This window comes from Arachis hypogaea, chromosome 19, assembly GCF_003086295.3.
Source record: "Arachis hypogaea cultivar Tifrunner chromosome 19, arahy.Tifrunner.gnm2.J5K5, whole genome shotgun sequence".
Lineage (NCBI taxonomy): Eukaryota > Viridiplantae > Streptophyta > Magnoliopsida > Fabales > Fabaceae > Arachis > Arachis hypogaea.
In genome coordinates, this window is record NC_092054.1 from 137,501,355 (window position 1) to 137,512,908 (window position 11,554).

Below are 11,554 nucleotides of genomic sequence, written 5' to 3' on the forward strand. Positions count from 1 at the left end.
TGAAATGTTCAGTATGAAGGAAGATGAGAGCATTGATCAAATGTTCGAAAGGTTCTCGATAATCATCAACAATCTGGACGCCATGGGAAGAAGCTACTCTGAAGAAACCTTAGTAAGAAAGATTCTGAGGAGTCTTACTAAGAAATGAGAAGTGAAAAGCACAGCCATCTCTGAAAGGAATGATTTGATCAAAATCACCTATGATGAGCTGAGAGGCAAGCTGCTGGCTTATGAAACCACTCACATGTCTCAAGACAAAGATGACAAAAAGAAAAGTATAGCACTAAAATCAAGAATGACAGCCCAAGGAGAAGAATCTGATGACAGTTTCTCAGATGAAGAAATGGTGCTCTTTGCAAGAAAAATGAGAAGACTACTAAGATACAAAAACAAAGGCAAAGGAAGTTCCTCATCCAAAGATGTCAAGAAAAATCAAGTCAAGTTCACATGTCATTACTACAAGGAGCCTGGTCACTTCAAGTCAGATTGCCCTCAACTTAAGAAAGGCGAAAAACCAAAGAAAGACAAAAAGAAGGTGATGATGGCAACATGGGAGGACTTGGAGAACGACACCAGCTCAGAGAGCTCAGATCAAGAAGCTCAACTATGTTTGATGGCAGATCATAATGATGAAGATGAGGTAGATCTCTCTGACTTATCTATTGATGAACTGCACTACATTATCAAAGACATTTCTGTGAACTCTAAGAAACTCTTGGATAAGTATGCTAAATGTAAGAAAGAAAATGAGGCTTTGAGGACAGAAAATGATCTTCTTTTGAAAAAGGTTAAGGCAAATGAAACTAGCAATGAAAAGATTTTAAAAGAAGAAAACATTGCCTTGCGAGCTGAATTAGAAAAATACAAGCTCAAGCATGAAGTTACTGCTTCCACTGATTTGATTTCTGAAAATAAAAAGCTGAATGAACAAATAAAAAATTTGAATGAAGACTTAGCAAAGTTTGTTCAAGGTTCTCAAAATCTGAACAAACTACTTGCTTGTCAAAGGTTTGGATCTGAAAAATCTGGACTTGGATTCATAGAGGAAAACAAGGCTGTTTTCAATCAAAACTTTAAAAAATCTGAAGCCTCCTCTTCCAAGCTTTTCAAACCAAAAGGATTCAGCAAACCTAAAAAATCAGTAAGCAAGAATCATTGCTACAAGTGCAACAGAAACGGTCATGATCCTCCTCAATGTTTCATCTTTCTTAAGTCTTTTGGTAATGATAGTAAATTATATAAAGTTGTTCATGATTATAATGCTCTTGGGCAACCAAGAAGATTTCACATCAAAGGATCCAAATGGATTTAGATACCTAAGGTTAGTTGAAGAACATGCAGGTTTGCCTTGCATCCAAGAAGAAAATGGACATGTGGTATCTTGATAGTGGATGTTCAAGGCATATGACCGGAAGGGATACTTTCTTCATTAAACTCAACAAGTATAATGGAGGATTTGTCACTTTTGGAGATAATGGTAAAGGTAAAATAATTGCTATTGGTAAGGTTGGCAAAGATTTTTCAACTTGCATTGATAGTGTCTTCTTAGTTGATGGGTTAAAGCATAATCTATTGAGCATAAGTCAATTGTGTGACCTTGGGTATGCTGTAACCTTTAGGAAATCTGATTGTAGAGTCATAAATGAGAAAACAGGGGCTGTTTTATTTGTTGCCAAAAGAAGTGACAATGTTTATGGTACCACTCTAGATGATCTAAAAGTTCAAAATGTAACTTGTTTCTCTTCAATGGAATCTGAAAAATGGATGTGGCATAAGAGGTTAGGACATGCTAGCATGTTCCAAATCTCTAAGCTTGTAAAGAGAAGCTTAGTTAGAGGTCTTCCTAATATAAAATTTGACAAGGATATCACTTGTGATGCTTGTCAAATGGGTAAACAAATTAAAACCTCTTTCAAACCCAAGGAAGATGTCTCTACTAAGAAACCATTGGAGTTGTTACATCTTGATCTGTTTGGACCAACTAGGACTCAAAGTCTTGGAGGAAAGAGATATGGCATGGTAATTGTGGATGACTATACTAGATTTGGCTGGGTGTTCTTTCTTGCTCATAAACATGAGGCTTTTTCAGTTTTTGAGAAATTCAGCAAAAAGGTTCAAAATGAAAAATGTTTAAAAATTATTTCAATTAGAAGTGATCATGATAAAGAATTTGAAAATCAATTTTTTGAATCTTTTTGTGATGATCAAGGCATATCACATAACTTCTCTTGTCCAAGAACAGCTCAACAAAATGGTGTTGTGGAAAGGAGAAATAGAAGTTTACAAGAAATGGCTAGAGCTATGTTATGTGAATATGAAATCCCCAAGTTTTTATGGGCAGAAGCTGTGAATACAGCTTGCTATGTTTTAAATAGAACCATCATTAGGAAGTTTTTGAAGAAAACCCCATATGAACTTTGGAAAGGGCATCCTCCCAATCTTAGTTATTTTCATGTGTTTGGCTGCAAGTGTTTCATTTTGAATATCAAAGAAAATTTAGGAAAATTTGATCCTAAAACACATGAAGGGATTTTTCTTGGTTATTCCACAAATAGCAAGGCCTATAGAGTTTATAACAAGAACTCCAAAACTGTTGAGGAAACCATGCATGTCACATTCTGTGAGACTAACATTGTTCCTAGTGTTTGCATAGATGATAGTCCATGTTTCGAAGCTGAACTACCCAAAAATGATGAGCCAGTTCAACAAAATTCAAGTTCTCATGAAGTTGCACCTACTAGCAACGAAAATTCCAATTCTGTAGGAGACAATTTGGAATTATCTCCTGTTGCTGCAGAAAATACTGATGCAGAGGCTATTGTTGATCAAGAGGAACCTGAATCCTCAAACCAGTCAAAAAGACCAAGAGAATGGAGGTTTCTGAAAAACTATCCTGAAGAGTTCATAATAGGAAATCCATCCACTGGCAGGACTACCCGTTCATCTTTGAAAAGAGCCGAATCCAACAACATTGCTCTTTTATCAAAGATTGAACCACAAAACATCCAAGAAGCTCTTACTGATCCTTCATGGGTGCTAGATATGAAGGAAGAATTGCTGTAATTTGAGAAGAACCAGGTCTGGTCATTAGTGCCTTATCCAAATGGGAAGAAAGTCACTGGCACTAAGTGGATTTTCAGAAACAAACTGGGTGAAGATGGATCCATAGTCCGAAACAAAGCTAGATTGGTCGCTCAAGGATATGATCAATAGGAAGGGATTGATTTCGATGAATCCTTTGCACCCGTAGCTCGAATAGAAGCCATCAGATTGCTCCTTGCATATGCTGCTCATTGTGGCTTCAAGTTGTTCCAAATGGACGTAAAGTGTGCTTTTCTCAATGGCATAATAGATAGAGAGGTTTATGTGGCTCAACCACCTGGGTTTGAAAACAAAACTTTTCCTAACCATGTTTTCAAACTAGCTAAAGCCTTATATGGTTTAAGACAAGCTCCTAGAGCTTGGTATGAGAGGCTTAGCTCATTTTTATTGAATAATAACTTTCAAAGAGGAGCCACTGACACCACTTTATTTATTAGAAATTATCATGATCATTTTATTCTTGTGCAAGTTTATGTTGATGATATCATATTTGGTTCGGCTAATGAGGATTTGTGTGCAGATTTTACTAAACTTATGACCAATGAGTTTGATATGAGCATGATGGGAGAACTCAATTTCTTCCTAGGCTTGCAAATCAAGCAAACTGCTGAGGGCATATTCATCCATCAAGAAAAATATGCAAAGGAACTTGTCAAGAAGTTTGGGCTGGACTGTGCTAAGCCTATGGGAACCCCCATGCATCCTAACATCAACTTGATAAAGATGAACATGGTAGAGATGTTGATGAGACACACTATAGGGAGATAATTGGATCTTTGATGTATCTAACCTCCTCAAGGCCTGATATCATCCAAAGTGTTGGAGTTTGCTCAAGGTTTCAATCAAAGCCTAAGGAGTCCCACCTCTCAGCTGTCAAAAGGATCATTCGATATGTACTTGGTACCACAAATTATGGTTTATGGTTTCCTAAGACTGATTCTTTTCAATTAGTGGGTTTCTGTGATGCAGATTTCGCTGGGGATAGGATTGATAGAAGAAGCACAAGTGGCATGTGCTGCTTTCTTGGGAAATCCCTCATTGTTTGGTCTAGCAAGAAGCAAGCTACTGTGGCACTTTCAACAGCCGAAGCTGAGTATATTGCAGCCTCATCTTGTTGTTCTCAATTATTATGGCTGAAAACTCAACTAGCTGACTATAAATTGAATGTCTCAAATATTCCATTATTTTGTGACAACATGAGTGCTATTAATATTTCCAAAAACCCTGTTTTGCACTCTAGAACAAAGCACATTGAAGTTCGTTTTCATTCTATAAGAGAACATGTGCAAAATGGAAATTTAGATATTCAGTTTGTTAATTCTGAGGGTCAGCTAGCTGATATATTCACCAAACCATTGATAGAGGAAAGGTTCTGCAAGTTAAGAACTGAACTGAGCATTCTAACTTCATCTTTGTTTTCTTAAATGTTTCTGATAATGAGATCTTTTGTGTTTTGTCTCATAAATCGCGATGAGATTTTTTGGCAGATGATGAGTAAACTTCATTAAATCACTATGAAGCCAATGGATTCAAATCTGAACACAATACATGATGGACATCTAGTGCTGACGCAGTCTCTGCATCTATGGGCCTTTTCCTTTACTAAAAAAAAAAAAAACTTTGAGTCATACTCAATTTTTTGACTAAAAGTGGGCTTTCAAAATTTTTTTGGGCTTAAATTCAATTTCATTTTTTGAGACAGCTGGAATCACTTAAATTTTTTTCAGTCTCAATTTTTGTTTGGCCCTTACACCTTGTTTAATAAAGCTTAACTTCATTTGCATCCATACATCAATTTCAATTTTGTTTTTCTTTTATCCTTATTTCAAACGTACGAAGGTTACAGCTGTAACTTTCAAAACGCTTTCAAAGTTTGGATTTTTATTTTTTCAAGGTGCAACCTTTACACTTCTCTAAGTTTATAATAACTTCCCACTGCATGCATCCATTCACACCACACTGCCCACTCTCCACTCCTTCATCTTCTCTAAACCAGTGCTATATAAATATGGCTCTTTTCAACGCGTCTCATTCTGTGACACACTGGTTTTGTATGCACTGCTTTCAAAAATTCCCATCTCTTTTGCTTACTTACTTGTAAGGCATATGTATGCTTGTGTCAGTACCAAAAATGCGTTACCATATGGCATGCTTCTTACAAAAATTTTTCAATATTACAATGTTGATTTTGGGGCCGAAATTGCCATAGATTGTAACTCATATATTAAAGGGGGTGGTGCAGTAAAGAAAACAGCTCCCAAGCGTCGCCAAACTGATGACAGCACTGATGTTCCCTCTGTTGATGAGGATCCTCTGATTCCCCCTTCCACATCCACTACAATCAAGGTCATGACCCGCATTCTGAAGAATGTGCTTGAAGAATTTATCAATCTGACTGACCTTCTTCTCCATCATGGTGCTGAGCGCAAAAGGAATCAAGTTTTGGAGGAGAATGCTCTTAAGAAGACCAAAGGAAGGATTCGCATTCTGAGGGACTTTGTGGAAGATGTTGAGGTTGGCCTCACCACATCTGACAATGAGGGGGAGGACGATGGAACCTCTGATGAATCCAACTCTGATGCCTAGCTCATTTTATCTCATCTGTGATTATGACTTAGTTTCCTTTTGAACTTGTTAAATATTTTGGATGACTGTAACTAAATCACTCTGCTACTTGGACTAATTGCACCAGCCACTAACAAATTTTGTGCAGGTTTTTCCTTTCCTCCCTTGATGACAAAAGGGGGAGAAAAGAAAAGGAATGTTAGTTTTGGCTTAATAGTTAAGAACAATGTTTTGTGGTGCTATGATTTATCATGTTTTGCTATGATTTATCCTGTGTTGTGCTTAGTGTTAATTGCTCTGTGCTTACATTACTGTGATATAGTGTTTGGAAATATTGTTCTTGGCTGTTTTTAAGTTTTGTTCAGGAAAAGATGTAAGCCATGGTCAAGGGGGAGTAATGCTAGCATTCAGGGGGAGCAACTCACAATCCGGAGGTCATCAAAGGGAAGTGTTCTTAACTCATTTAAATTTTTCTTTAATTTCCCTATTTTATCATGTTTGTCATCAAGGGGGAGATTGTTGAGTCTAGTTTTGATTTTGGGTTATGTTATGATGACAAACATTGTTTTGGGTGAAAAGCCCAATTTTGTTTAATGTGTGTTTTATTGTGGCAGGCCCATTAACTATTTCACAAGCCAAACAATGCTATTTGTTTCCTTAATGCTCCAAGTAAATGCACAAGTCCATATCCCTATTGCACCATTCAGCAATTGTAAAAGAGCCAAAGCTCATTGCACCGTTCAGCAAAGAATAAAAGGCTATGTGTTGGCAAAAGAAGAAAAGAAAGAAAAGAACATCTGTCAACATCAAGGACAGATGGGGCTCTAGCAAAACAACAAGACATAAGGACTCTCACCTCTCCAAGGACATACAGTAAAGCAAATCTCAGCAAAGGAAAAGCAAAACACAAACTTGCCAAGCAACAGAGGTAGTGGGTGAAGCTCCTCGTATGGCAGAGATCATGGAGCAGGATGCAAAAGAAGAGCATGCCAAGGAAGAAAGAAACACCAAGGACAGCAGAGGTAGTGGTCGAGCTACTCCAGCAGCAGAGGTGGTGAAGCAAGATGAAGAAAGAACTGCATGCCATCAAGGACCACTCCAACGGGCAGCAAGAAAAAGCAAAGAGGATGAAGCTACAATGAAGCCTAGCCGAAGATATATAACATGACTCACTCCAACATTTCAAGACAAGGAAGAGAGCACACACATTCAGAGCACCTTCTCTAACATAGAGCTGAAATCTCTTTCTTCTACTCAAGCTTAATTCTGATTTATTGTTATGACTGTCTTGCATTATTCTCTGTTTTGAAAAAGGCAATTATGTGAGGATCAAAAGCCAAGAGAGAAAAGGCAAGAGTGATGCAGAAATAGCCACTGTTTGTTTTTCTGATGTAATCTGGGTTTATGAATTAGGATTAGTTCCCCTTGCCAAGTTGGGTTAGCACTTGGTGAGAACTGAATCTGTGTAGATTCCCCTTCCAAGTTGGGATAGCACTTTGGGGTTGCTAAGCTTTGGTGAAGAAAGCTTAGGGGTAGATACTAGTTGAATTAGGGAGTAATTCAATAGTATTGGTGTATGTAACCTGAGAATTATAGTGAAAATTCCACCATGGTTTGTGGTGGAGACTGGATGTAGGATTCATGGCACAAGAAATCCGAACCAGGATACATGCTGGCCTCTTTCTCCTCTTCTCTGCACTTTTAATGTTCTGCGTATGAGACTATTTCAAATAATCTCCTGCAACTCGAACAACAGCAAAACAGAGTTTAAAACTTAAAGTTTTAAGCTAACTTGATTCAACCCCCCTTCTCAAGTTCAACTAGAATCATCAATAAACACCATTAATCAATTTCTTTTTGAAAAATACATTCATCTAATGAGGGGAGTTTAGCACATGTTGGTACGGATATCATGCAATTCTTAATATCTATATTTTATAGTTATTTTAAAGTGACAATATTTTATCTTTTATTTAATTATTTACCAAGGCAGTTAAAAGTTAAAACTCTCAATCGTTTTAAATGAAACTGGATAAACCAATTGAATGGAGCGACCTTTTACGTGTACACACACGTGCCATCTGGCGCTATGAAGATTGAAGAGGATTGGTGTCCAACTTGGACCACTCATACTTCATACTCCATAATTCATATTCATACTCAACACCGAATCACCGATCACATCTCCGAATTCCATACCTTTCTGCACACACTTGCATACTAATAAAAGTGTCTCTCTAACAAACGGTTTAATTTTAATACGAGTAAAATATTAAATTAGTTTATTTTAGTTTTTAAAATTTAAAATGTTCTATTTAAATTTTAAAAAAAAATTATTTAGTTTGAACAATTGTATCACATTGTGACACATCGTTTATGTCACTATGTTATGTATTACTTATCAACATATTATTACAATTGATAAAATTATAGAGTGACATATGTCACTAATAATCCACATAATTAAACTATATGATCACGTTGTTAATAAAAATTGAATCAGAGACTAACATAGTATATTTTTATCAATCTCAAAAACATAATTCATGCAATTAAAATTTGAAGAACGATTTTAATGCACAACACTAATTTAAGAGGCCATTTTAAAATTTAACTCCTGATTTATATTTATTTTTATAAAACATTACATAGTTTCTAACTAAAATCCACAAAAGAACTTTATTTTTTATACAAATCAGTATATCTAAAAGCTAAAGAATAAGTATAAATTTTTTTAATTAGTCAATATTAATTAATTTTTATTATTAAATTTTTAATATTTTTTAGAAAGATTTAGAATTAGAAATAGAATTTTGAGTTTAGAATTTATAATTAAAAATTTAGAATTTAAAAATTTTAAAAATTACCTGATAAAGAAATTAAGGTTAACTCTCTGACTAAACTCAAATCAAATGGTTAAAAGTAATTTTATTATTTATTTTTTGTTAAAAATTACATACACTTTCGTAAAAGTAAACAAAGATCAGAGTTGAATATTTAGTAGTGTTGTACACTATTTGTACAAAGCTAAATGCACTTACCATTTGGCCTTGGTACTTTATTTTATTTTATTTATTTGAAATGGTACTTTATTTGTTTTGGCCTTTTGTGTCCTTTTTTTCCAACCCCATGTCCCATTGAAAAGAATGAATCAAATATAAAAGCAAAGCAAAACAGCATAGCATGTTAAAGTTGTACAAGATTCATTCAACACACATATTCTGAGAAAGAAACAAAGAAAGAAAAGAAAAGAATGGAATATGAATGCAGCCCTCTTAACTGGGAATTCTTCTACCAAGAAGAGCAGGTAATAAATAAGTAATAACCGAATTTGGGTTCATGCATTTTTCTTTCTTTTACCATTTTACCCCTTTGTATTTAACGCGTTGTTCTGTTTTTGAAGAAACAGGGGTTAGAGGAGTTAACGCATTCTCTTCTATTCACAAACTTAGAGTTAGAAGCAACAATTGAATCAGCGAAAGAAGAAATCGCAGCCAGAGAATGCGAATTACACCATCTAAATGACCTTTTAGCCCTTGCCATCAAAGGAAGAGATGAAGCTGAGGAAAAATGCAAGAAGTTGATGCTACAAAAGCTTGAAGTTCAAACAACAACATCACAGAACGAAGAGAATGAGATTCAAGGGTGTTGTTCTTCGGAATCAGAAGAAAACAGCAGCAGCAGCATCATCAATCAAAACCAGTCAAGAACGGAAGAAGTGATGATGATGGAGTTGGCGGAGAAGAGGCCGTTGCCGGAGAAAGGAAAGCTTTTGAAGGCGGTGGTGGAAGCAGGGCCATTGCTGCAGAGCATTCTTCTTGCAGGTCCATTGCCGCAATGGCAGCATCCTCCTCCACAACTCACTTCCATTGAGATCCCACCACTCACCGTTCTTTCGAAAAGGGAGAGAGAGAGGGACCTTTTCTCGCTTTCAAAAGAAGCTGCTGCTGCCGTTGACCTTCCTCTTTCAAAATCTAGAAAGACAACACCATTACCTACCACTACTGCTTCCCATCATTTCCTACCACCACCACCACATCCGTCATTTTCTTAAGGTCGGTTTGATAATTATCTCGTGACAAAAATACTCTAATACTAATACAGAAAAAAAGTAAATGTCCTTTTAGATTCTTGATCATTTGTATAAAAAACAAAACGAACTTCTACAATTTGAAATTTTTTACTGTCTCTAACTCATCTAAGTAATTGCTGTAAACATTTGTTGTTATTGGTGTAAAAAACCCTGACACCACAATAGATCACCATTTACAACAACTACTTAGATGAATTATTTAAATATTTGGAAATCAATTAGGTTCAAATTGTGGAAAGACATTTTCTTTTTTGGACAAATGATCAAAAATTAAAAAAAGACATTTGTTCTAAAAAACAAGACGAATATAAAATTCGATAAAATATCTGTCTTGTTTTTATTTTTATTTCTGTATTTTTTTTGTTTCGAAATATTTATCAAATTCCAGCTAAGAGTTGTGTTAGATATATTTGCTTCTTTACTACTAAATTGAAAATGAGACGCTAATTAATTAGGTCTTATATTTCATTCAGCAGTAAAAGGGTAGTAAATTAACATAGTATACTAGAAATAGAGAGTGAAAATGATATTTCCCTTTTGCCAAATATTTCATTCTGCAAAGCAAATCAGGATGGAACAGGTGGCCATTGTGAATCACCCCTACTTTTGTCCCTTTTCTCTTTTTATCATCAACAAACCCTGACCTACTACTACTTTTGTAAGCTGGGGAAAGAGGTTCAATTGTTTAGCAACTTTATTAGCATTTAGTGTTTCACTAATTAATCTTCTTGTTTTTATGTATGTAAAGGTCAAATTGGGGTTGGATTATTCTCACAGGAATTCTTGGGAATGAATTAACTAACCTCATCTAAATTATGACACAATTTTGTACTTTGGTAATTAGTATAGGGGTGATTAATGATTTGACCTAGCTTCAAAAAATGGTTTGTGTATGTTTTATTGAATGAAAGTTATTGTTTGCTAATATTATTATTATTGTCATTTACTTCTTTTTTATTTTACCTGCAAAGTTGAACAATTAAAATGTAACTATTAAACTATAGAAAGCATTATATGGCTTAAGACTTGAGCACTTTTTTTAGGGCCAAGTTTTTTAATTGAATGATGATGATACTTGAGTATGAAGAGGACCAGCCATCAAGTAATGATATATCTTTCCAAGAAAATTTCTTTAACATGAAGCACACTTGCCCATTGCCATGCAATGTTTCAGTGTCTGCCATTAAAACAACATCTAATTAGGCTTCTCATCATGGCAAAAAATGCATGTTGTAGAGTGGCCACATCCACCTCAATATAACTATATTAACAAACTACCCAAATCATAAAAGTTTCATCATATCAAGAAAAATTGGGGGAAGGGAAAAAAAATTGAATGTACAAAACTAAAACCGGATAATCTTGTTTTCACATGATCACATAATCTAACTAATCAATGAAAATCAAAGCAGATAAAATAAATAAAAAGGTGTTAGAGCAATATTCTTGAAGTATCATGATGGATTGCACATGGAGTGAGAAAAAATTTATAAATAAATGGGCCCACTTAATATGCAGAACATGCAATTAATATGGAATTCCACTTTGGTCACAAGTTTACTACTTCGGTACAAACTTGTTACTCACGTTGGTGGCTTTTTATCCGTGTGTTTGGTGTAGGTGGCTTCAATTCATTGGTAAAATTTACATTTTATTTGGAACTTTATATAAATAAATAAATAAATACATATAATCATTTCTCTATTGTGAAAGTAGTACAATTATATAATTTATTTGCATATTAGTGACTTTTTGTGCGCATAAGTACTAGTACTGTCGTTTTTAGGATTTAAT

The 11,554-nt window shown here is 35.1% G+C and overlaps 2 protein-coding genes across 3 annotated transcripts; both read left to right on the top strand.

The window, feature by feature from the left end:
* Positions 1–295: 295 nt before the first annotated feature.
* On the top strand, positions 296–5,688 carry LOC140182369 (uncharacterized). Its single transcript, XM_072228548.1, has 5 exons — positions 296–1,220; positions 1,484–2,019; positions 2,470–3,059; positions 3,839–4,471; positions 5,226–5,688. The coding sequence occupies exons 1-5, from the start codon at positions 296–298 to the stop codon at positions 5,686–5,688; spliced, it is 3,147 nt and encodes a 1,048-aa protein (XP_072084649.1).
* A 3,039-nt stretch (positions 5,689–8,727) lies between these two features.
* On the top strand, positions 8,728–10,685 carry LOC112779473 (uncharacterized). Of its 2 annotated transcripts, none has more exons than XM_025823758.3 (2): positions 8,728–8,974; positions 9,077–10,685. In XM_025823758.3, exons 1-2 carry the CDS (start codon positions 8,921–8,923, stop codon positions 9,719–9,721), a joined length of 699 nt encoding a protein of 232 aa, XP_025679543.1. In that variant the 5' UTR covers positions 8,728–8,920; the 3' UTR covers positions 9,722–10,685. The 2 variants fall into 2 exon arrangements, with proteins under 2 accessions (XP_025679543.1, XP_025679542.1); XM_025823757.3 differs by having other exon boundaries at positions 8,835–8,974; positions 9,071–10,685.
* The last annotated feature ends 869 nt before the right edge of the window (positions 10,686–11,554 follow it).

Coding starts and splice junctions, on each gene's coding strand:
- LOC140182369 (XM_072228548.1), top strand. CDS start 296: ATGACAGCCCAAGGAGAAGAATCTGATGACAGTTTCTCAGATGAAGAA. Junction 2,020..2,469: donor GAGGAAAGAGATATGGCATG/GTAATTGTGGAT, acceptor TTTGGCTGCAAG/TGTTTCATTTTGAATATCAA. Junction 4,472..5,225: donor AAACCATTGATAGAGGAAAG/GTTCTGCAAGTT, acceptor TGCTTGTGTCAG/TACCAAAAATGCGTTACCAT.
- LOC112779473 (XM_025823757.3), top strand. CDS start 8,921: ATGGAATATGAATGCAGCCCTCTTAACTGGGAATTCTTCTACCAAGAA. Junction 8,975..9,070: donor TCTTCTACCAAGAAGAGCAG/GTAATAAATAAG, acceptor CTGTTTTTGAAG/AAACAGGGGTTAGAGGAGTT.